This window comes from Ostrinia furnacalis, unplaced genomic scaffold, assembly GCF_004193835.3.
Source record: "Ostrinia furnacalis isolate ACB-3 unplaced genomic scaffold, ASM419383v2 OfSCF4495, whole genome shotgun sequence".
Classification (NCBI taxonomy): Eukaryota; Metazoa; Arthropoda; class Insecta; order Lepidoptera; family Crambidae; genus Ostrinia; species Ostrinia furnacalis.
Genome location: NW_021134734.1, coordinates 469,589 through 496,817, shown reverse-complemented (window position 1 = coordinate 496,817; position 27,229 = coordinate 469,589). Strand labels below are relative to the sequence as shown.

The window sequence follows — 27,229 nt, the reverse complement described above, 5'->3', positions numbered from 1 at the left end:
GTTTATTGGTGGTCAACATTTGGACAAAAATAATACTTAATACGTACGCAAAAACGCGACTAGTTGGCATTTACAATGAAATTATAGCAATATTTATAAAATTTAATTGCCAAGAATGTTGATTCCAATCGCGTTAAATTAAATTAATAATAACTAATTTGAATGTTAATTAGAACTTATTAGATGTTGTGGACCATTCAAAGTTCAAGCACTTCCGTGTTACTTCCAATAAGTTACAATATTATTGAAGCAATTTAAGGCATTCTTTATAGCTGGTAGTATCGTGTCCAGCGTACTGAAACTTTAATTTGGATGACTAGTTAGAAAGATAATTGCTTCGTATGTGAAATTATTCCATGAACAATGGTAGTTACCAGTTCTGTTTTAAGTGCGCAATTTGGTAATTGTGGTGTTACAGTCAACGGCAAAATTTGCTAGTGAAATTACATGTAAACTCTATTTTCGTGACGTAAGAGTCGTAAAGTTATGTTCCTTCACTGTACTGTACTAAGGAGTTTCTGGCACGCGATGTGCGGTGATATGTCACTCACAGGTCATGAACCTGCATACGTGGCTCGTTAACCATCATTCGGTCAAGTTAGCTTCGTTGGACATTCAGAACACGTCTTTTTGTGATATTTGAGGAATGTCAAACGCCCACGCGACACGCTATAACACATGGAGCATCATGAACGAGATTGATGAAGTTGTACCTACACAAGTTGCTCATTTCGTGTATCATATCATTTCAGCCAAATGAAGTCCACTGCTGGACAAAGGCCTCCCCCAAGGATTTCCACAAAGACCGGTCCTGCGCCTGAATCCAGGCACCTCCCGTGACCTCAGTTCGTGTATTTCAGAAAATCTCGTAACTTTCTGTCATTTTCATGACTTCATCTATGATAAGTACTCAGGTTGTTTCCTCTATCAACGTGATTAGTTTTTGTATGTTGCAGAATTACTTTAAGAAATGGCGTTCTTATAAATTGGAACTCAAATGTTTTGAACGATACTCGTACATATCATCTGAAGACAGTTTTATGGCTCTTATAGATTAATCCCATGTCAGTGCTCTTACGCAAGTTTCCTTCTATAAGTAACTGCGATTAGATGTTAATTAAAGGTTACACCACGCCTTTGACACGATAGGTATTGTATACTATAAACAATCAAACAGGATTTATAATTGCCGCTACTGCTGTATGTGATTAAATTTTATTCCATTTTAGGATTGTTAACTGGGAAACCTATAGTGGCAAACATGCCACACTACTAATGGTAAATGCAAACCGGTAGAAAATAAACTGCACAAGAAATCGACTGCAATTTTTGCTATGGTCGAGGAATAAGGCACGCAAGTAGATCTTTCTAAATCACTAAGCCTTTAATGCTGCATTTAGATTATTTAATTAAGCAAATAAATAGCCAGGTGTTCTTCAACTGGTGTGAAATAGAAGCCAAAGATCATGTAGGTGAGCAATTAAAGTCAGCTGGTGGCCTTCACGGTGTTTAATCGGATCGCTGGCGTAACTTTATAACGCTAGCAGTATGGCACTGGGCGTACTTAGCGCCTTTAGTAGTAAAGTTAAGCGCGTTGTGTGTAATTGTATCATAGAAACGTGTAAATTATACTTACACGCAATACTGTTAACTGCGCACGCACATTTTTGTTTCATAAAGTTTGAAAAATGACACAATGAAGAACGTAATTTGGAATTTATTTTTTTTAAGGCAGGTATTTGACCGCAATCGCACCTGGTGTTAAGTGAAATGCAGTCTAGGATGGTGCATATCTGCCTATTCACTCTCGCGGAATATATTGAACGTGTCTCTATCAGGAATTAAGAAATTGACAGACAATTTATTAATACAAAGTAGTCAATTATTTACATGCCTCTGTTCTCAACAACCATTTGGAAAATTGTCATTACAAACTAACATGGACGACGCATATCCGTTCCCAGCACAAACGTACAAATAAAAGAGCGGCCCATCGTCTCTAATGCGTGTCGGCGACATGGGGAGCGATGATGATCTATGTGAGATTGTGGAAGGACGTGAAATTGAGGGTACATGGAAAAGGGACATTCGGTTGGCTGTGCGGTGCAGATATAATACCCACTTCAAATAAACAAACATCTACAAATAGGTACGATGAAAAGGATAGGAACTAGCGTGACAGATAAGGATTTATTTGCTTCTAACAATGGTTCGTTAAAATAACCAAATTTTTTTTAAGAACAATGACGTTTCTACTTCTATGCGTTGTCCAATTGCGATCTTATAAGATTTATATCCTCAATATCAAAATTATCCAAGTTAGTAGTTATTCCAGTTCAGATGCAAACAACAAAAGGATGTTTGATTAATGCGGCTCAAGCGTGTTATGCACCGAATGCATAATATCCTATGCGATTACCGGCTTATGATTAAACACAACGCATTCTTGTTCTAATGGTCCTTCAGTCTAGGTGTATACCCAGTATTACCCACCCGTATATGGTGCTAGAACAACAGGCTACAATGTTGCCAGCCTAGAGAATCGTTATAGCACAGCTGTTGCAGACATATTTTTAGTCGAATGAGGTCAACATTGGCTTCCAGTGTTATGGAACAAAGAATTAAGAATGCTATGATACCAGCGCCGTGGCCTTCGTCACCGTGGGCCACGGCATATGCTGAGTGGGGTCCCGTTGCAGTGGGCATCTTGTTGGTGAATGGGTGGCACTGCTCAGTTTACTCTTGTTTTTATTTTTTCTTCTTTTATTATTATGTGCCACTGTCATGTCTATGTAATTGCCTGTATTTGTGTGATGTCCATTGTAATAAATGTATCTTTCTTTCTTTCTTTCTTTCTATGGGTACATATTCGGTAGAGTATTGTTGGCAAGCAAAAATGAAAGTCATAACCGCAATGATGGTTTGACTCAGATGGTAGTAATTGGTAGTAATTATCTAATATTGCTAGTAGACATTGTCCTCATTTTGTAGCAAGGGACATAAGAGAATTATGTTCTGCTTAATTTGCAACTTTATTTGACGTATAAGATTCTTAAGACAAATCCAGGACTGGATAAAGCAATCCGTTAAACTGTTCGCTGCCCATGCCTATTACCCTTTCTCCTCTCCGCACTCTCCGATTCGGCGAATAGGGAATCTGATTTAATATGATCAAGAGCTATTCTACTTAACAAATGGATCTATGGCCTTCTTGGCAAGCTGGCCATACTGCATCGCATCTGTTTTTAGGCCTAGTGAGATTGGTATTAAGAGCGTTCAGGAACGACTCGACTTATCAAATTGGCCTAGTCCTTCAAGTAACGAGTGAACAAGCATCTTCTGAGAAAGCTGGCTACACATCTGCAGTTCTGTACCCCAGTCAGATTGTTATAAAGAGCAAGACTTACTTGTCCATACGCGAGTACAGTGGCGTTGTAGCCATCGAGGGCCGCCTCCACCAGCTTCCTGACGCACGTGTCGTAGACATCCTGCTGCGCCGCCGACGGCTCGAAGGAGTAGTCGAAGGTGAAAGCCCGCTCGGTGCCGAGTGCCACCCCCCCGTNAGGTGAGCAATTAAAGTCAGCTGGTGGCCTTCACGGTGCTTAATCGGATCGCTGGCGTAACTTTATAACGCTAGCAGTATGGCACTGGGCGTACTTAGCGCCTTTAGTAGTAAAGTTAGCGCGTTGTGTGTAATTGTATCATAGAAACGCGTAAATTATACTTACACGCAATGCTGTTAGCGAAGCACGCACATTTTTGTTTCATAAAGTTTGAAAAATGACACAATGAAAAACGTAATTTGGAATTTCTTTTTTTTATGCATCACAAAGCAGGTATTTGACAGCAATAGCACCTGGTGTTAAGTGAAATGCAGTCTAGTCTAGTACATATCTGCTTATACACTCTCGCGGAACATATTGACCGTGTCTCTATCAGAAATTAAGGAATTGACAGGCAATTTATTAATACAAAGTAGGCAATTATTTACATGCGTCTGTTCTCAACAACCATTTGGAAAACTGTCATTACAAACAAACATGGACGACGCATATCCGTTCCCAGCTAGGGTTGCCAGGTCCAAAATCACAAAAGCCGGACTTTGTGCTTCATTTGGCCGGACATTTTACCCTAAAAGAAAGCNGAGCGCCACCCCCCCGTCCCCCGCGGCACCCCCCGCCCGTGCGCACACGCCGCAACCCTCGAGCACCTCGCCTGGTGTCTGCGGTCGGATCCTGGGGGCAAAGGGTATAATTTAATGAAAGTTGGTGAAGATTTTCCTTGTGCTTTTCTAATCTGAATAACCCTGTTTTAAAATGGCTCAACTCGGCTTGCTTGCTGCTGAGAAATCTACTATATAAAAATAAGTCGGGTTTTCCTCCCTGACGCTATAACTCCAGAACGCACGAACCGATTTCCACGGTTTTGCATTCGTTGGAAAGGTCTCGGGCTCCGTGAGGTTTATAGCAAAGAAAATTCGGGAAAAGGGGGTAAAACAGGATCCACGCGTACGAAGTCGCGGGCGGCCGCTAGTAGGTTATAAAATTGAGACCGTTTCAGTTTTCATTTATACATCATCCTCATCAGGTAATTTAGTCTTCATTGCAGGTATACGGCCCTCTCTAATGCATTAAAGGCGAATGAGGATTTCGCCTCTTCCCACACCGACTACATGGGTTTGGGAAGCAGTTATACATAGAGATAAACTACACTTTTCATTCTTTAGCATGAGTTAATAACACATTGCCTCAAATTGCATAGTCAGCGACCATAATCCATCAATTTCTTCAAGAACAATCAGCGGTTCGCGTAACTGCGCATTGTTTTCGTAACAGTACGGCATTGCTGCGCGTACAATAGGGATGTGACGCGACTCTTGGAATCGGATACTAAAGATCCGATGTCGCTTTTCGATGTTTGAATACATCACAACAATGCGTCCATTCGTGGAATTGGAAATAACTGAACATCAAGTACGAATCGATTGAACGAGAACGTATCTCTTCAATTGGTTACACACCNGTTCCAAATGACTGTAATGAGACAGCAAAAATTACGTGTAATTCGTTTTTACAAGCTTTTTTTATTATTATTACAAGCTTTATATTGACTTCACTTGTTAGTATGTGTGGGACAAATCTTGCAACTGAATTTAAGACCAGTTCTCCTCAACCGATTGAGCTGAAATTTGGTATACTTATGTAAGTACGATGACAATGCAATATTATGGTACCATTGAGTTGGTCTGATGATGGAGTCAGGAGGTGGCCATAGGAACTCCTAAACGAAACGGCGGAAACTTATCGAGCTTGGGTTCGTTGGATTCGACTTCCCGAGCACTTTTATGCTAAATGATGATCAGGCCCAGATATTGAGATAGTTACAACTAAAAAGTGTAAAATAAAATTATAATAAAAAAAACTTTTTAAAAAACAAGCTTTATCTCAGGATAAAGCTTGTTTTTTAAAAAGTTTTTTCTGAAATGCAGTTGTACTGAAACAAAAAAAATAATTGTGTGCTAGGTTCAAAGAATTTCGAAAGCTTGTAGCGCAAACAGAAAAAAAGAGGAATAAATTTCATGCGCGATACAAGCTTTCGAAATTCTTTGAGTTGTAACTATCTCAATATCTGGGCCTGATCATCATTTAGCATAAAAGTGCTCGGGAAGTCGAATCCAACGAACCCAAGCTCGATAAGTTTCCGCCGTTTCGTTTAGGAGTTCCTATGGCCACCTCCTGACTCCATCATCAGACCAACTCAATGGTACCATAATATTGCATTGTCATCGTACTTACATAAGTATACCAAATTTCAGCTCAATCGGTTGAGGAGAACTGGTCTTAAATTCAGTTGCAAGATTTGTCCCACACATACTTACAAGTGAAGTCAATATAAAGCTTGTAATAATAATAAAAAAAGCTTGTAAAAACGAATTACACGTAATTTTTGCTGTCTCATNGGGGGGTGCAATTAGTGTCAGTTCATGAGTGAGTACTATCATCATCGGTTGCTCACCAACATCCTGATGCGTGCGCATATGATTCTGTGGCTCGACTTTTGCCTGGCGCGGCAACCAAATAAAAAGCCTAACAAAAGCCGGACAGGCCGGACAAGGCAATATTTGGCCGGACAAGTCCCTAAAAAGCCAAACAAAGCCGGACGCCTGGCAACCCTATTCCCAGCACTAACGTACAAATAAAAGAGCGGCATCCATTGCGTCTAATGCGTGTCGGCGACATGGGGAGCGATGATGATCTATGTGAGATCGTGGAAGGACGTCAAATTGAGGGTACATGGAAAAGGGACATTCGTTTTGCTGTGCACTACAAGTACGATGAAAATGATAAGATCTTACGTACTTAGTTTTAGCAATGGTCTGTTATAACCAAATGTAATAAATAACCATGACGATGCTTCTACATTTCTACGTTGTCTAAGATTTGTATCTTCAACATCAAAATTATCCAAGTTAGTAGTTATTCCAGTTCAGATGCAAACAACAAAAGGATGTTTGATTGCTGCGGCTCAAGCGTGTTATGCACCGAATGCATAATATCCTATGCGATTACCGACTTATGATTAAACAATGGTTCTTCAGTCTAGGTGAATACCCAGTATTACCCACCCGTATATGGTGCCAGAATAGGCTACAATGTTGCCAGCCTAGATAATCGTTATAGCACAGCTGTTGCAGACATATTTTTAGTCGAATGAGGTCAACATAGGCTTCCAGTGTTATGGAACAAGGAATTCAGAATGGTATGAGGGTACATATTCGGTAGAGTATTGTTGGCGTAGCAAAAACGAAAGTCATAACCGCAATGATGGTGCGTTTGACTCAGATGGTAGTAATTATCTGATATTGCTAGTAGACATAGTCCTTATTGTAGCAAGCAGCAAGGGACATAGGAATAATATGTTCTGCTTAGTTTCCGACTTTATTGGGCGTATAAGATTCTTAAGACAAATCCAGGACTGGTTAAAGCAATCCGTCAAACTGTTCGATGCCCAATGCCTATTACCCTTTCTCCACTCCGCACTCTCCGATTCGGCGAATGGCGAATCTGATATAAAATGATCAAGAGCTATTCTACTTAACAAATGGATCTAAGGCCTTCTTGGCAAGCTGGCCATACTGCATCGCATCTGTTTTTAGGCCTAGTGAGATTGGTATTAAGAGCGTTCAGGAACGACTCGACTTATCAAATTGGCCTAGTCCTTCAAGTAACGAGTGAACAAGCATCTTCTGAGAAAGCTGGCTACACATCTGCAGTTCTGTACCCCAGTCAGATTGTTATAAAGAGCAAGACTTACTTGTCCATACGCGAGTACAGTGGCGTTGTAGCCATCGAGGGCCGCCTCCACCAGCTTCCTGACGCACGTGTCGTAGACATCCTGCTGCGCCGCCGACGGCTCGAAGGCGTAGTCGAAGGTGAAGGCCCGCTCGGTGCCGAGCGCCACCCCCCCTTCCCCCGCGGCACCCCCCGCCCGTGCGCACACGCCGCAACCCTCGAGCACCTCGCCTGGTGTCTGCGGTCGGATCCTGGGGACAAAGGGGATAATTTAATTAAAGTTGGTCAAGATTTTCCTTGTACTTTTCCAATCTGCATAACCCTGGAGTACAATTGCATGGCTAAAATTCGCTTTTAAAATGACACAACTCGGCTTGCTTGCTGCTAAGAAATAGGTGAAAAAATTGAGACCGAGCCACTTTTCGTTTATACATCATTCTCATTGCCTGATGAGCTTGGCTGATGAACCTTCATTGTAAGAATACGATCCTCTCCAATTGATCATAGGGAAATGAGGATTTGGCCTACACTTCCCACACTGGGAAGCAATTATACATAGAAAGATAAACTACAGTTTTTCATTCTTTAGCATGTTAATAATAACACATTTTCTCAAATTGCAGAGTCAGCGTGGTGCCCACACCGCTCGACCGAATAATCCATCAATTTCTTTAAGAACAATCAGCGGTTCGCGTAACAGCGCATTGTTTTCGTAACAGTACGGCATTGCTGCGCGTACAATAGGGATGTGACGCTGACTCTTGGAATCGGATACTAAAGATCCGATATTGCTTTTCGATGTTTGAATACTTTGAATACATCACAACAATGCGTGCATTCGTGGAATTGGAAATAACTGAACATCAAGTACGAATCGATTTAACGAGAACGTATCTCTTCAATTGGTTATAAAAATCACAAAAGAAAATTTTCTAAATTGAAATGTCTATTTATAGATGCTACTGTATTTTAATTAACTATTCAAACTTGACACTGAGTATAACAGTCATTGCGCCCGCGCCCGCGCAGGAAGCCTCAATTACGATCCGACGCGATCAATACACGGTCACTTGCGGAGTGGCGGCCGTCAGCTCACTAATCATGGTTGAGTAGTTTCCTTCAAAGTTGGACATAGAAATTTAATTTAGTTAAGAGGAAAAAAATCTGTCTAATTTTGGTTAAGTTTCAGGCCGCCATTGTTTAAAGTCATTGCTCTATACTTGGCACATTGCACATTCCGCGCTATAGTTATGGCCCTTGCCTTAATCATCAGACAAAACCTGTGTCTTTAACGTCGTCAACAGAAGTCGAAGTATCGAATGTTATCATCAGAATCGAATCGGGCGATACTTGGCACCGCACACGAGTCGACGACTCGCTGCGCGCAGGAAGTCACAATCACTCGGTCCTGCGCGGCGTGCATTCAATTATGATCCGCATGGGTGTTCTAAGCGCCCAGGATGTGCGTGTAAACATCAAAGCTGACACATGAGATTTACAGCTTTCAGACAGGTTAATTGGTTCAGTAGTACCTACTTGAAAGTGAATGAAAAGGGTAGTTAGTATTCCATTAATATTTAGTAGAAAGTTAATTCATATACATNCCTACTATTTACCAAAAAGATACAGCAGGCACGCTGAAAAACACTAGAAAAACGCGTTCTGACAAGTACGTTCAGGCTTCCAGAACCCAATCTGTAAGTTGAATCCCATATGTTTTAATACACAAAAATGCGGTTACATGGACCATTATTCCTGTACATTCTCAAGAACTTTCCATGTAAAGAAACCTAAAAAAACAGGATAGAGTAATCGATCAAATAAATGTCTTTGTCTTTGTCTTTGTCTTTGTCTTTGATCGTGCACTGAACCAAGGTCGGGGTAATCATATTCTTATCTCGATAACTCCGAAATTCTGCGACGAGTTGCATTACCGGTCACCTCGGCACGCAGGCCACCACTAAAGGTTCACGGGGGAGGATAGAGCTCGTTTCTAAATTGCGTTGCAAGGGACGTAGGCGCACATTAGCGACGTGTCGGGGTAATCACGGTTAACGCTCGGACACAACTTCAAATAATTATTTTACAAAACCTTTTAGTGATATTTTTATACCGTATATATTTTATCAATGTCTATTTAATCAGTAATCGATTACATAAGCTTTGAAAGCGGTAATAATAACGGATTAATTTAAACGAGCAAATTTGTTCTGAAATCCGGAGCGCGGACACGTCGTGGTAATCAATTTTTGACGTTCGTTCGTTCGTTTCAGCCAAATGACGTCCAACGGTCCTGCGCTGCCCGCATCCAGGCTCTTCCCGCGACCTTTACCAGATCGTCGGTCCACCTAGTAGAATTTTTGACGACTTACGATTTTTTTTTAATTACTTAATTAACTATTATTAACTATCTCTGTGGTTTAACAACAAGAACCAAAGTTAAATACTATTAGATAATAATATTTGTTACTAAAATATTATGATATTCGGGTACTTTTTGGCCACGGACACGTGATTTCTTGGCCGGTGGAACGACCCATTACTATAAAAACTACCAACGAAAATTGTTTTGAACGAGATCTAGTAAGTAGTTTTTTTTTAATACCTCGTAACTCGTAAACCGCTTATTACCGCGTAATCTTTCATACAAATAACTTAAATTAAAAAAAAAAAAAATCATAAATCAATGGTACGGAACCCTTTGTGCGTGAGTCCGACACGCACTTGGCCGGTTTTTTCGTTTTATTATCGTGTGTTAACGGATTAACGATTAACGTTAACTTGCGTTAAATCTTGCTAAATGTAACGTTTTAACGTTTAACGAAGTTAATTTTTTTATTAACGGTTTAACGATTAACGAAGTTAACTATTTGATTAACGGTGCCCAGCTATGGTTACACAAATCACAAAAGAAAAATTTCTATAATATTTTAAACTATTATGTTGCATTTTTACTATAAAATTATCACTTCACGGGATTTATTGCAACAATATCTATTTTAACGGAAAAATTTCTAAATTGAAAAGTCTATTTATAGATGCTACTGTATTTTAAACAACTATTCAAACTTGACACTGAGTATAACAGTCATTGCGCCCGCGCAGGAAGCTACAATTACGATCCGACGCGATCAATACACGGTCACTTGCGGAGTGGCGGCCGTCAGCTCACTAATCATGGTTGAGTAGTTTCCTTCAAAGTTGGACATAGAAAGTTAATTTAGTTAAACAGCGAAAAATACTGTCTAATTTTGGTTAAGTTTCAGGCCGCCATTGTTTAAAGTCATTGCTCTATACTTGGCACATAGCTCATTCAGCGCTATAGTTATGGCCCTTGCCTTAATCATCAGACAAAACCTGTGTCTCGAATGTCGTCAACAGAAGTCGAAGAATCGAATGTTATCATCAGAATCGAATCGGGCGATACTTGGCACCGCACACGAGTCGACGACTCGCTGCGCGCAGGAAGTCACAATCACTCGGTCCTGCGCGGCGTGCATTCAATTATGATCCGCATGGGTGTTCTAAGCGCCCAGGATGTGCATGTAAACATCAAAGCTGACGCATGATGAGATTTACAGCTTTCAGACAGGTTAATTGGTTCAGTAGTACTTGAAAGTGAATGAAAAAGGTAGTTAGTATTCCATTAATATTTAGTAGAAAGTTAATTCATATACATGTAGGTACCTACTAAGTGATTAACATTTCCATAATTTGGTGAAAAGAAATCAAATACCAGTATGATCATATTCTAAGCAAAGGATAAAGAAAAGCGAGGGGTAGGATACGTAGTTAAATAAGTCACCCGACCATCGGATGTTCGCCGAATCGATCCGCATTTTTGAAACTTCACCCCCACTTATTTCCGAGTATTTAGCCATCAAACAATAGGCTACCCCTATCAAACGCTGCAAAGCTAGGGGTGCCCGAGTCGATAACGTGGGTGTTCCCGGAATCCCGGTCCTTCCCAGGCCCAGTATTGATCTCCGCTGCCCAAAAACAGGCAGTTTCGTGCAAAAGCAAAAGTAAAATTGAAAGTTGAATAAAATATATCATAATCTTGGTACGGGGCGAAGTGCCTAAAACAAACATTGAATTAATTATAAGATCAGACAAAAATGTAAAGGAGGCTGTCATCATATTATGAGATTTGTCGTCACATGTAGAATGTAAAAGCTATTTTTTTGCAACAAAAATGTAGTCTCACGTGGCGTTGACTTGACAGTAACCTACGAACGAATACCGAATACGTATGAATTTTTGGAATTGATCGGATAGAACTTTAATTTACTATGTAGCTATTATAGCACCTAATCATGTTTCTTACTGCAATAGTTGTGTGTGTTAGTCTGACTTAGTCTTAACATATAATTGGGAAAACATCGACTGATGAAATATTTTTCAGTTTTAAACTTATTAACAAACCTAAAATATTATTGGTAACGTCCACAAACGTTGGTCACAAACATTTGCCTGATGAATTCTTGGGCTATACATCAGTCTTAATTCTTGACTGCACTGGCTCGCGCCTCACAACAATGGCGCGTGTTCTTGCACTCGCTTGCACAAGGTGCGCGGCCGAGTGGAACCCAGCACGCGACGCTGGTGCTGGACATAGGGTTGCCAGGTCCAAAAACACAAAAGACTAGGTGCTTAAATTAACCGGATATTTTACCCAAAAAGCCGGACATTCATGGGCGGAATCTTCTTGAATTCGCGGAAAATCATTTTCGTGTACTAGCAATTTTTTTGTGCTCGTTTTGTGTTTGTTGTGTTAGCCAGTATCTTCTGCGTTATTCAAAAGTTAGCCCATAAGGTCCTGCAGCCACATAATAAAAAACCTAACCTAACCAAAGCCGGATAGCTCGGACGAGAGAATATTTAGCCGGACACATCAGTAAAAAAGCTAACCATGTCCAGCTAAAGCCGGACACCTGGCAACCCTAACTGGACACGCCTTGCGCTAAGGAAATACGATCGCACTGATAACAAGCCATCTACTTGTTATTATAGACGTTTTTAGTTTATTATATGACTAACTAACTTTAAGAGTAAGTGATAATAAAGTTGATTTTATTGCCACAGTAGGCGTGTAAAGTCTAATTTGCCAGATGTGGAAATACAAGAAGAAGGTGCAAGATGTTAGATATCTGATGCAAGTTGTCAGCAATTTTAATTTGTATTTACGGCAAAAATAACCAGTATATTGTGCATCATGCACGTAGGTACACCCCATTTCACTATGTATCGTAGGCTCGTAGCACAAGCATCAAAAGTTTTATATTTCTGTTACAAGCGTAAAGGTATAGGGATAGGTATTTCCAACTTCAGGTGCGGTGGCTTGGAACACTTGCGCAGTTGCTAGTAAACGTGCAATGCCGGTGCAGAGAAGCGATTAAATAAATTTTGCAGCGTGACCGCCTCCTGGTACATGACGTGGTTTCCTGCACCAGACTCGATGCCAACAAAAACGAACCAGATGATATGAATTGGACACGTTAGGAACTGTTTGATGATTTAGTCACACTCACCCATTTAATTATACTCGTACATAAATTGATTTGTAATATAGGATATTATACGAAAACTTAGCTAGGGAACCTAGCTAGCCCCCTTAATTGATATTTATTGTCCGTGGTGCATAATCTTTTCTTAAAGGTTTTAAACCTTTGTTTGTCACCTGTCATCCGCTTGGCAATGGAGGGAAGTCGAACCTTAATTTCGAACTCCTCCTATGTTCTTCTGATTAATTTCGTTGCGGGTTCAATGACAGTTTAATTTTCCCCCGGGACAAACTTGACCTTCACTGGTTGGGTTTTTATGGCGGTCAAGCTGTAAATCCTGGCTACACAGGAGTTGCAGTGGTGGGAACGAGAGGTGGGAATAGTCCCGTAGCTAGGGAACTATCAAAACTTTCATCGAAAATGCAGCTAAAAACTCAACTCGATGATAACTCAACAACACAATCAGTACAAAGCACTGACAATAGTGTGGTACAGCAAAGTACGAGGTGGTTGACAAGTGAATGTAACAATAACATTGCGCAGTTCTGCCGAAGCGACAACACTATTACGCATACTTGTACAATTTCTGCTGTTTGTTACTGTTATGCCAATCTCTTTGTTGGTCAGTATCAGTGTGACGTTCAGGAACTGAGAGAAAAAGCTGCTTCGAAAGAGAGTTCAAAGAATCTTAAAAAACTTGGTACTGTTTGCCTAAACTTAAAAAAAAAATCGTCTCTACCTTTTTTATTTTGTTGTGCCATGCTTTTATTGAAACTTTATAGTATTCTGAATGGGATTTCATGATGTTTTAGGTAAAATGAACTAAAATGTGAACAAGTTTCAATAAATTCTAAGGACGAATTTATAATTAACTTAATCAGATTTGATGGCGCTGCTTATGAGATAGCCAAGGATCTTTAAAAAGAAACTACGTATAGTTTAATGTCTATTACTATTTTTATAATTGTCTACTCATTGCTCCACGAAACACACGTGCCGCCTGCGGATATTGAGGCAAAATCGTGTCAATCGTTTTGAAAGCGTTTTGTTATCGTTATTGCCGTAAGTGATCGACTAGACAATGCGTTAATGGCCGCTTTTTATTCGAAACCACAAAAGAATAACTTCCGACGGACGCCGAAGCCGATTAACATCACAAACGAACTCTTTCTTTGATACACTCAGAACTTCCTTTGCTTTACAATGAAAATTTATGAAAATCGAGTGAACATGGAACGTAGTAAAAATATAATTTGATTAGTGCGTTTTGTTGTTTTGCTCAAGACTTAGCAATTAAATCATTAATGTCTATTTGGACAGGATAAATAAATAAAATTAGCTATACGATTTCCTGTTGCAATAAAATGCTTTTTAAAAATACATATAGTCGTATAAGCGAGTCAACGCGAGCACTCGCCCCCGCTCATTTGTGGCTGTTTTAACGTTTCCGCTTAACATAATATTCGCAACACCGAAGGCTATTAATCAGTTATTCTGATGCTTATGGCTGCATTAGCATGCTGTATAAGGTATGTAGAACAGCGTGGGAGGAGAACCTAAATATTTAGCTGGACGCGCCCACGGGTTTTAAGCCGTGGGAGAACTAGAAGTTAAAATAACCTCCAAATTCCACTGGCCCTTCGTTAGAGGCGGGTTTACGGTACAGTTTATAGCTGCAAGCTAAAGTTACAAATATAGAGGTGTTCTAAAATTATTCTTAATGCAATACTTAATGATGGTTATAATTATTTTGGATAGTCAATTAACTGTGAAAAGGCAGAATAGTACACAGAACAAATTACTGTAGAACATAAGTCCCAAATAAGCTAAATGTAGAGTTGGAAAGAATTTCCGTTAGTAATTTTGAATAAGAAGTTAAGTATAGCTCTCAATATGTAGTACATATCTTTCTATAATAAATAACGCTAATTACGTAAACACAATTATAAATCATCAAGCTTAATATGCCAACAAATACACCAATAAAAACCAAGAATGGCTGTCAATAAATCAAATTGAGGAAACATTGATTGACATGATGCGTAGAAACAGACACTAAACACACAGAGAGCTGGACTTTTTGTGTTCAATTAGCTTCTCATTATGGCGCTTTAACGAGCTCACAATACTGTGCGACGCCTTATATGACGCCTGTACGACTACAGGCGCTTATGGCAGAGCAACTTGCGAGGTTTAACGCCCGTATTCAGAAACGATGCTTGCATAAGTGAAGCAGCAAATCGAACGCACAGCGTTGAATAGCGCTATGTGATTGGTTCGTGTGTCAACCTGTGCGTCCACGCACACCGTGAGACCTTATAGTAATGTTTGTGAATACGGGCGTAAGTTTTATGAGACGCTTTAATAGAACACTTGCAGGAACTAAATTGCTATAGTGGTTCGTATGATACAGGTAAAAAGAGGAACGGTACTTATTAAACTATGTAAGTTAGCAAGTGTTTCAGGTTTTACAATTAATTTAAAGTTAGATGACGTCATTTAAGAAAACATAATAAGAGCTAAGAATTATACGAGCATTATAGTTCGTTCGTTCGTTCGTTTCAGCCGAATGATGTCCACTGCTGGACAAAGGCCTCCCCCAAGGATTTCCACAAGGACCGGTCCTGCGCCGCCCGCATCCAGGCACCTCCCGCGACCTTCACCAGATCGTCGGTCCACCTAGTGGGAGGCCTGCCCCCCACACTGTTTCCGGCTCGTGGTCGCCACTCGAGCAGTATAGTTTAACTTGTAAACTAACATTTTAACTTGTAAACTATTAAGAGTAGGCGCACACCGTTGATTTTTCGTCGGCCGATAGTTTAGTCGGGCTGTTGATCAGTATGGGCATGTATGGAAGTGCGCACACTACGCCGATTCGATTTGGCCGATTCATCATACAATTTGAAATCGGGCACAACTATCGGCCAACTAAAAATCAACGGTGTGCGCCTACTCTAACCGTTCACTTGTTTGGCATACGAGTTCCGGCAGCTAACCCGTAGTTATGACAGTTGCGAGCTCACCGCTGCCAGCTACGGTTTAAGCATGCATAGCCCATAGTTTTTATGTGCACTGGAATTGGTTGCATGCTGCTTGAATTTCTAAGCAGCTTAGGGGAGAATCCGATTAATTTTGAGCTTTGTGCCTTTGTGATAAGGCGGTGTGGATGATGCGGTGAGCGGCAACAATAAAGCCGACTGATTTATTGTTAAAGGTGTTGAACAATCGGCGGACACACGCCTTCGCGGTTGTAGTCATGTGTTCCAAGTATTACCAAACTTTATAGGGACTGAAGTTATCGCCATATAAATAAATTAATCATTTTAAGTATGAAATATTGGAATATAAGATTATGGTCTGTCGATGTGAAAATTTCGAGTCTGTGAGACTATTATTAGCTTTTTATATTGCNTATATTGTCGATGAGAGGATGACGTCGTGCAATATTTAAAAATTATCATGCAGCAGATAAATACGGCATTTTCACTTTAATTTTGAACTTAAAGATCGCTGATCAGCTATCAGGGACTTCCTACTAATATTATAAATGCGAAAGTTTGGATGTCTGGATGTTTGTTACTCTTTCACGCAGTAACTACTGAACTGATTTTGATGAAACTTTACAGTATTATTGTTTATAACCCAGAATAACATTTAGGCTATAATTTATGACGATCTGTGACAAAATAAATTTCATGCGGGTGAAGCCGCAGGCAAAAGCTAGTAAATCATACATCAAAAGCATAAACCATTTTTGGTCTACGTAAATAACCATAAAAACTCAAAGTATAATCTAGATAAGCTGATAAGTATTAATCTTGACATCTTAATATATTCAAATATGTATAAAATATGCTAATTAACACTATTAAAATCCTAAAAGTAGAGTAAACAAGACGCGCCTAATGTCAGTAGTGAGTCTAGGTCAGTAGACGGAAATGTCGATCGATTTCGGTATAGGACGATTGAAAGACACCAACAATGTTTATTTTCTACCTTATACTTATGTGCAATAAGAGTGTAGGTTTTTCTACGACCGTGACAACCCCAAAGTGACTCCCACGTGGTGGCATCAAATATTTATAGTGCGCGTCTCGACCAGCTGTTTAAGTTAATATTTACAAGGGCCTTTGTATTTAACTGCCTTTCTCGTAATTACATAGAGGTTTTATGGATGGTTTATTTTAAACAGTGGTCGATAATTACTAATCTTCTCGAACTTAAGAAGTTCTACAAACTCTACTTAATGAAATAACTGTTGAACTATTAGATTTCCTAAGCAAAATTTTCCAGACCAACCTGCCAACTGCAAGCGAACAAAACTAGGCTACCCAAACACTAGAATTCACTAGATACAAGGATAACAATGTAATAGCAGTAACGTTAACTTAAGTAGAGCCATCATAGAAAATACGATCACTAGTATTTACTGTGAGAATTGATTATCATACTGTCACGAGAAACAGAGCTTGAAACATGAAAGTACCTACCTACCTATCATGGAATCAATTCGAATACTTTAGGGAGCCTTAACTTTTACTGTGATTCGAGATAACATAAAAAAAATATTTGATTTATGTTCAACCGCTATAATGCGATTCCAGCCCCATCACAACACAAGTGCCTTTTCCCTGTGAAGCGGGTTTAATCACGCGTGCGGATTTAAAACGCATGCGGGCTGCCCGCATTTTATTATTTCATACATGTGATCTCTATTACGCGGGATACAACCACATTTGGCTACGGGTACGGACACATAATACGAAATATTTTTCCTGCGTGCAACCAGCAGCTTGATTTTACACGCATGCGGCCCAAATCCGCACGCGTGCCGAAATGCGCATCATAGGAAAAAGGCACTAACTGACACACCGTATAACCAATATAATTTCTAACTGGTAGGTAACTGCATTTAATTAGAGTTTGGCACACATTAAACAATTGGCCAATTTGATATGGAGGTCGCATAGACGTTTCGATTCTAGTCCTAAATGGTGTCTCCAAAAGTGCTCTCAGAACAATAAGCACTTTGGTCGGCATATTGATGTTTGTCCTACTTGCATAATCGTTTTGAACTTAGTAACGGTGATATTTAATAACTTTAATCGTAAAAAATAGTTTCTAGGCTATTATAAGGTAGGTTTTGTTTAGATTCCTTTACGAGATCGATGCGAAATTTTAGAAGAACTAAGGTCGTCGACATTCGTAGCCTTATACCAGAGGATAGCAAGTTAAAGTATATGATTAATCAAAGTGGCAATGAGCAAGGCACATAAAGCCATGAGCCCACGGCTACAGATTAATTAAACGCTATGACAGATGACGAGGACAATGTTTCGCAGGTGATGTACTGGTAACACTGTCTTTAGACTTTAGACCCGGCTTCCACCAAAGCGGAGAGGAGTTATCTTTTTTTGAATAATCAGATTTCCGTACCGCGTACAGCGTAAGACGTCAAGGTGGACCGACGACCTTACAAAGGAAACAGGAAGGCGCTGGATGCAGGCCGCTACCGGCGGTTATTATGAAAATCATTGGGGGAGGCCTATGTTCAGCAGTGGACGTCCTATGGCTGAATTGATGATGATGAATAAGATTTCAGTTTCAAAGCTGAGAGAAGAGGTGACGTGAGGAAATTACGAAATCTAAGGTGTTGTAAAAACACATGTCCTCTCTTCGCTTTAGTGGAAATTCTTATTCGCATATACGAGTATGTCAAGTGATATCTATTTTGCAAACTTTTCGTATGTAACAGAGGGGCTGGTTACGCCAGCGCGGTCAAGTGAGGTCAATGGAAGCGGCATGCAGTTTCAAAGTGTCGCGGATTCGATGCGCAAGCGCATGAGGGTCAAGCAAGTCAAGTATGATGAGAAACTAGTCTTTTCAGTTTATTTTTAGTAAAATAAATACAGTAATAATTGGTGGATTTTAAAAGGTAGTTAGTTGAAGTAAATACAAGTAAATTAACCATAACAGTTAAGTGACTTCACATAAATGTATTTGCAAATAAGGTGTTAGAAATGCACAGATATCACAGTTATTTTAATTAGAAAAATTTTAAGATTTGTGATAATCTTTCATACTAGAAAATTTTATCAAATTATCATATTGAATTATTTATTGTTTTAATCATGATGTAGGTACACCTTACTATGGCCATTAATTAATATACTAATATGATAATGCAAAAGATGCAATATTTGATCGATAGTTTACGTGCCCTGACATACTACAATATACAAAATATACATTAGTCAGTCCCCATAAAAATTGGGAAAAACCCTGTGTACTAACAACTTTGTCAGGGGTTAATAAATCATCCCAAATACGACCTAATGTCTACCATAATCATTGGGTATACCTACCTAGTGGTGCAGCACACGCAATATATTAGCGTACAGTCGGCTTATAAATAACTAGCGGCCGCGACTTCGTACGCGTGGATCCCGTTTTACTCCCTTAGGGGTAGAGTTTCGTAAAATCCTTTTTTAGCGGATGCCTACGTCATAACAGCCCGATCCGTCCAGTGGTTTGGGCTGTGCGTTGATAGATCACTATGTCAGTCAGTCAGTCAGTCACCTTTGAGTTACATATATGTATGTATATTTAGACTTAGGCCCAGAACACACGGTGAAACGCAATTGCAACGACACTGCAACTTCTAGTTACTTTTGAGTTGCATCTAAGTTTCTGCCACAGATTCCGTTGAGAGACCACAAGTGACGCGACCATTTCAAACCGGTTTCAAACTGTGTGGACAGTGGGAAAAAGTGTGCAACTATTTTTGAAGCTAACTGTATCTCATACTCATAACGCAGCCCTTGCGTGCAATGTGTTCAAAATATGGGAAATGCCCTTTTCGCGACGCCCCACTCTAATATAAAGTCGAAGGACCACAAATTATAATGATGATGACTGTCGATTATGACAATGGCGTACGTACTACGTCAAACTTACCCACCAACATAATACACGTCAATTATGAAAAGAAGTAGTGTATTATTAATGTACTGTTATGAAAATTAAGTCCTAGTAGATTTATTATAGCGACTATGTTAGAATAGTAATTGGTGGGATGTCGCAAGCAAAGGATTTGAGATAGGACTGATGAACTAGCTACTTAAAGGTTCCAATGAAATCGTAACTACGGTTCCGTGAGAACATTTGACATAAACATTTGATTATACGCATAAATGCGGATGAAGACTTTGCAAGGTATCACCTATTCTACGAATACGTTAAGTATTTGTCTGCCTTTAAAATGACATCATCGATTATTTATACATTTATCACCTGTTTTTGTCACTTTGGACTTGGTTGTTTAAAAGTAAAGTTTTAACTAATTTATTTACTTGCAAAGATGCCGAACAAATCAGTTCTTTGGTTGCAAGATTACATGTACATATGTATATGTAAATTAGTTAAATTACTAATTAAGAAACGTCGTCTTTACAAAAAAAAAATAGACAATTATTACGCGTTACGGTACCATTTGAATATCTTGTGTAACTTAAATTCATATTTCTTGCAATGCGTCACAAACACATGCAACAATATAGAACGTGCGTAAGTTACAAAAACCGAAATTAGCACAAGAAACATAACTTCGCAGCCAATAAAACCGACAATTTCATTGGAATTATCAATTTGATCGTGCTCGGCATACGCAAGCGCTGCGCTATCAACAGCTGCATGAATGGGATTAGCATGGTATTCAGACATGAAAAGACCTGAAGATAGAAAAACCGGCCAAGTGCGAGTCGGGCTCGCGCACAAAGGGTTCCGTAGCAGCNGCCTTAATTAGGTACATCTATATTTATAAAAGCGAAAGGTCACTGATTGACTGACTGCTGACTCACTCACTCATCACGAAATCTCAGAAACTACAAGTGCTTAGGAGTCTCAAATTTTGCATGGGGATACTTTTAGAACGTAGGTGCTCACTAAAAACGGAGTTTACGAATCTCCACCCCTACGGGATCCACGCTTATAAAGTCGCGGGCGGCCGCTAGTTACTCATAAGATCAAGAAAGAACAATAACCAAAGATCAACAACAATAACCGTAACAGGTTGACATAATCCAGTTTCTCTACGTAGAGTTTCTGAAGTCCATCGGATAAAGTACCTCCTATTGTTAGCTAGTTTGCTACTGGGTACAGCCAATCCTCAGCTTACAAGTAACATTTTGCAGCACAATGAATATTAATTCACTTTTTATTGTCAAGAGGCGATGGTTACATTAGTTTTGCTTACAAAACCAACGCCTTACATCACTGCCACACCTCAAGTGTCATTGAGAATCGCGAATGTTCGCGTTAAAATTGAAATTCGCAAATATGGTTAACTATTGCGTTTTCTTGTAGGCAGACTTGAAGGATCTCTTTTGAATCCCAAGGCCGTTGCAAATTCGTAAGAGTGTTACTGTAGGTAACAGTTTTTGCAGTTTGGCCATGACTTGTGGTGTGGCTCTCGGATCCGGTATAATATTTTGTCTACAGTACATAGTGCTATTTTGTGGAATAAGACGAAACGAGACGAGAGGCAATTAATTAACTTTTGTAACACGACACAACTTGTAGAAAAACTTCATTAAAGGCGTGAAAACCAAATTAGTTTTTAATCGACAGAAAATTAAACAATCAGAATCTAGCTTGAAGTAAATAAAAATACATAGATAGCCAGCCAGTCAATTGAGTTCGTGAAATAGTGATGTCCTTCCTTCACTTTTCCCTTTGTGTCAGACAGAATCTAAGTGAGAGTCGTGTTTTGCTATGTATATCAACACTAGTATTTTACATAAATACCTAGGTATCATCAGGTCATGCACTCTATATTGAGGTAAACGTGCATATTTTTGGTTCAAAATTGGAAGCATTTAATTGAACTTCCATTGCTAGGTAGTAAGTACAATATTGTTTATATGTGTGAATTTGAATCGACAGTGGAAATACAATTTATTATAGGATATGATTTAATATGCCATTCGTGAAGAGCCGTTGAGACTAGCGAGTAATGCATAATTTAGCATAAAATATGGAATAGCATTATAATATTTTATTAGTCGCATTTATGAATGAAAACATTTTGATAATATTAAAATATTTCTCATAATATGAATGTTATGTGAATAATGAATGATTTTTTGATAAGATAGATTGCAAACTGGTTCGATTGCTGGTAGAGTCAAGTTTTCATTCAAAATAAATCCTATGTAGGTATGAAATCTGTTGCTGCGTGTTTCATTTACCTTCTTCAAACTTCAAGGGTCCTGTCAAATTAATATACCATTGACATTGACGTTTGATGTGAAGTGACATTTACATTTAAACCATACTTTACTTTTTAAAACGAAAATAATGTAGGAAAACAATACCTGAAAATATTTTCCAAAATTTTACTTTGTCAGTTACTAAATTCGGGCGCATACTCGCATGTAGGTACCTGTTATTTAAAATAATAGTAGGTACCTAATATAATAACAGAAAGACGATTAAGTTCTCAATAAATTAATGATCGTCAACTTGACAAACGTTGGACAGTAATTATCTCTATACCAAGGCCGATTGTAAGTAATTTTACGAAGTTTATAGAAGTTTGGTCGGCGTAGAATAAAGGTCAAACTAGTTACTACGTAGGAACGTGTAGACGATAATAGCTCTAGGTCTAGGTAGGTACTACCCATAGGTTAGAATAATTTAAAATCAATTATCCTTAGGTACCTACTAGATGTCTAAACAAGATACAATACGACATAAATGTATTGTAGACTGAAGGTCTGCTACGAACTACACGTCACATTGGTCCAATGCTTAGTACATATACCTACTTGTTAAATATCATGTGCATCAACTTTTACATGTTTTGCTTTACCAGTGCAAAAATAACTTGGATTAATTAATTGTTAAAAAGTGTTAAAAAGGCGTTCGCGTCATGACATTCGATTTTTTCTGAACTCTATAAATCGTAGTAAAAGTAATCGTAGCACTACGTTTCAACATGAAACCTATATCAGGTTATAGATTTTTTTGTAGCTCTATATGTCCTGAGATATTGAATAAAACTAGAGCGCCAGATGAGGTTAAAAATACGAACATTGGTTCACGAACCAGTATAATAATATGAAGTTTCCTATGGTTCCTATCTAGTTCTCTGTCCCTATCCTCCTTTTATTCTTGTCTGCAAAATGCATGAAATTGCATACTCATTAGCCGCGGGGGCGGCTAGTGGGTTATGTCATTTGTGGGGCTGCCTCTACGAAAAGGGTACTCTTACTAAAAATGAGTCTTATGAGAACGCGAGTCATTGGCTGAAAATGCATGAAATTGCATAGGTACTCATTAGCCGCGGGGGCGGCTAGTGGGTTATGTCATTTGTGGGGCTGCCTCTACGAAAAGGGTACTCTTACCCACTAAAAATGACTCTTATGAGAACGCGAGTCATTGGCTGTTGCCTGTAGCATTTACCTTTTTTAAATAACTCCATAAAATGCACTTCTGTAAAGCACTAGCGGCCGCCCGCCACTTCGTACGCGTGGATCCCGTTTTACCCCCTTAGAGATTGAATTTTGTAAAATCCCGTCTTAGGGATCACCTACGTTCTAAAAGGAAAAATTTGAGACCTGTAGTTTCTGAGATTTCGTGATGATTGAGTGGGTCAGTCAATCAGTCAGTGACTTAGTCGCTGCGATTACCGCCATTTTAGACAACGAGGCTAAATCTCAGTACAATAACAACGCCGTTACGCAAAGGATTCGGAAGGCATACCGCAAGTATGGTAATAGAGCACGCGGTATGCAACACCGGTTTACTACATTCTTTGCTCAGAGCTGTGTTGTGCAAATATTCTACTGAGGCGAATGTTTATGCTAACTGACAATAATGTGCGAATACAGTCCCCGGGTTCATTTGCTTACATCTTCGTAGTATTGTGCAAACAGTCCATCTCTGAGTAGCAATTTTCATAGTAGAATAAGCCTCGAAGTTTATTTATTTTCCATAGGCTTAACCATTTTTTCAAAATTTAAGCGTATTACATTATTTTTTGTCAATAAAGGAGGCATCTATCTTTTTGCGATATTACCTTGATCATGATGTCTTGACACGTAAATGTTAGAACGAATGTAACGCCACACAAATAACTGGAAAAAATCATTATTTACATCCATAACACAAACAATGTGTAAGGAAATAACAATGGGTCTGATTTGGCGATCAGAACTGAACGGGCGCTCTTTCAGCACCATTATTAATACCTTGTTTACTTTTAGCTTCATTTTTTCGATTAAAAATGCACGATAACTTTATTGCCGACTCTCTCTACCTACGAAATGCGTGGTAATTTTAGCACTAGCGGCAGCCTCCCGATTACTTCACAAACAAAGTCGTGTCGAGTCTGTGGGTCATGCATTAGCATAAACTCTGTATTTGGACTTGCTTAATATTCCGCGTAACGCACGTAACTTTTGGCGGTGTTGTTTATATTTGGAACCATCTTTCTTTGCGTAAACACTCTCTATTGACTATAAATGAAATGAAGGCAAACCAACAGAAATGGTCAATGAACATAGTAATGATTTAGGTATATCATTTTTCGTATCGAATGTAGCATATTTTATAGGTAGTAGTACCTACTAGTAGTAGCACTCTACTGTTTCTTGATTCTTCTTCCATGAGAAATCCCGCGTGTGAGAGAGTTCGCGTGAATGTCTTATTATAGGGCGCGCAGTGCATAATCATAAGTAATCAATCAAGCAATGCCTGTGACAGTGCAGCTTGACAAACGATGTTTTTTTACTTGCATATCAGGTGATGATCAAGAAAAATATTAATTATGAATAAGATGTATATTTTAAAAACGTTTCGGCCTCTTTAGAAATAAATCTAAGGAGTTCTTTGAAAATGATTCATTATGTTTTTTTACTGAGATGACAGGTAATCTTAGTTCTCGGAAATCATTTGCAAGTTGAAGTTTAAGGATACTGATAATATTAAAGTTTTCTTCATAAATGTTACATAGAGGCATCCTATGTGCATATCCTATTAAAAATGCTTACAAGATTTCTAGTTTTAGGATCATATAGCAATAAAAAATTCAGTTAAAAATTGTTGTAACAGGACTAATTGCTAAAAATAATAGTAAGAAGATAAAATTATGAAATCTACCATAAACTATTATGTAAAACAATGCAAACGTAATTTACCTGACTGCAACGCGCACACTGGACTCATCACCGGCCATGTTTGCGAGCGCCCACCTGAACAAACACAATTATTATATTTGTAACATTTTATAACAGCAGCATCTTTTCTAGGAGAATATTATGTAATGGCAGTATTTATAAAAATTATAATAGGACCTAATAGGACTTGTACTATCATATAAATCTGAAATATTAAATCAGGAAAGTATGTATGAATGTAGAATGTTATCACATAGGCAAAAGTTGCCGCATTGGACTCAAAATCTTCATTGCATCTCATTTATTGCTGATGCTTGAAGAGGGACAATACTTCCATATGTAAAAGTATAGAAATTCTTATAAGGATAAAAATGTCCAGTATTTATTGAGGTGCTCACTGTGAACACCTAGCACAAATTGTCTTGGTGTGAGCAGCTCACATCAATACAAATTGTGCTAGGGTATGACTAGTTTTATCTTTGTAGATACTAATCCTTTGCAAAGGTATTGGTTAAAGCTGTGTCAAATTACATGGTATTCAAAATTACAAAATTAAGGATTTAAATATAAGAAGTAACAACAGCTGTGCCCCAAAATAGCAACTTTCATATAATTAAATTAGTATGTCATTTATTTACTATCCAATCTGATATTTACACAGACTAAAGTAAAACAAACAAACATGATACTTTTAGCCCAATTGTTATGTTGTATTAATTAATTATTGTGTCAGTCACCTTCTTAGATAAGGCTTGACTTCCTGAATCATAAGTACATCCAAATCATTGTTGATTAGGAGAAATGTATTGTAGTTCAAGATGCTTGTGTTGTTGATGTTTTTACTTTGACATGATTCCTATATTTTTTTATTCAAGTTCAAAAGGTAATTGCCTAACTAAACAGTGTGACTAAATAGTTACATTAGAAAAACATATTTTTAAAGATTAATTAGACATTTTAAGCTTTGCTAAGAATCTGAATTTTAAAGATGTTTGATAACAAAATAATTAAGATTTTAGTGAACAGGTAGAAACTTTTCTGCAGTCACTGATGTTGGGCTAATCCATTACTTTAATAAGAAATATTTTACTACGTGATCTCATGGGAAATACTATGAAACCTTTACACTAGTCATTTTAGCTCCTAATACCTACTATAAATATTTATAAACAAACAAAAGCATTTACCACAAGCAAAAAATACTTGAAAGGCAAGAGTTTCTCTTACGTCAATTAAATTAAGCAGTATTGAAATCTGTCTTCAATAACAATGATAAACAACGCACCGGGGCCTTTGCCAGTCCTATCAGCTGATAATGAAACCAATGTTTTTAATTCATCACTTCTCACCTGGAGCTTTAAAATCCTAGTCAAAAGTTGCACTAAATCACATTTCACTTAACGCTTGCGTTAGGGCACTGCGTTATACATACACAAAACGAGATTTGTGTTCATCTTTCACCATTGCGACTAGATAATTCGATTTTTTATTGTACGCAGTGTTCCGGCTTAGTAACTTCTTTACATTTGCGTTATGATAACATTTTACGCTTACTTTTTAAAATTAAATTAATAGTAAATCCATCAATAGAGTTAATAACAAAGCCGTAACACTATTCACCATTCACAATCGTATGTTCGTAAAAAAATATCGAACACACAAACGGACGGACGGCCGACCGAATACGAATCGAACGAAACAAATCAACGAAACGAAACGAAAGCAAGGCGTCAAATGTCAAAGTGACAATTCGGGTATACCATTTACGAAAATAAAATTTCTACTAAATAAAAATATTTTTAAGAGCTATTTTTGGAATAACATTCGCAACCACTTTCTAAGCTTTTTCTTTTTTTATTACAAATGTCATTTAATATTTTTCACTGTGCATAATAATATACGTCGAAAGTTGTGGCAATCATACACTCGGCGTCAAAGAAATCGCACCTTCCGCGACAATAACTTCACAGATTTTCTTCTGGTGCTCCACCAATGCAATATTGGTGTTATTTGAAAGCCCAATAAATAAACTTATGTGTTTTTTTATTTTAAAATATAAAAAAAGAACAAAAATTAAATCAAGCTTCGTTAAATTAATTATCTTACCATGAATATCTTGATCAGTAAACGGAACCCAAGTATTGTCATAGTTAGCCTTCGAACTGTTGTAATGTAAAATATACATAATGTGTTCGGAAACCTCAATCTATTTGGATGATGGCTCCTAAATGAAAAATATCTAAGAGTAAAATAT

At 38.4% G+C, this 27,229-nt stretch overlaps 2 protein-coding genes across 2 annotated transcripts in view; both read right to left on the bottom strand.

The window, feature by feature from the left end:
• The window catches only part of LOC114359579 (kinesin-like protein 31E), a 68,674-nt gene extending 65,139 nt beyond the window's left edge, over positions 1-3,535 (bottom strand). The window contains exon 1 of the mRNA XM_028314022.1: positions 3,408-3,535. The gene's annotated coding sequence lies outside the window, so the exon portion shown is untranslated. The remainder of the gene's footprint in view (positions 1-3,407) is intronic.
• Positions 616-26,679, bottom strand: LOC114359597 (kinesin-like protein KIF21A). The gene is made up of 7 exons (XM_028314050.1): positions 26,596-26,679; positions 26,325-26,444; positions 24,997-25,050; positions 7,315-7,543; positions 5,021-5,033; positions 3,408-3,583; positions 616-669 (listed from the first exon to the last, which is right to left on the bottom strand). Exons 3-7 carry the CDS (start codon positions 25,032-25,034, stop codon positions 616-618), a joined length of 510 nt encoding a protein of 169 aa, XP_028169851.1. The 5' UTR covers positions 25,035-25,050; positions 26,325-26,444; positions 26,596-26,679.
• Between the last annotated feature and the right edge of the window lie 550 nt (positions 26,680-27,229).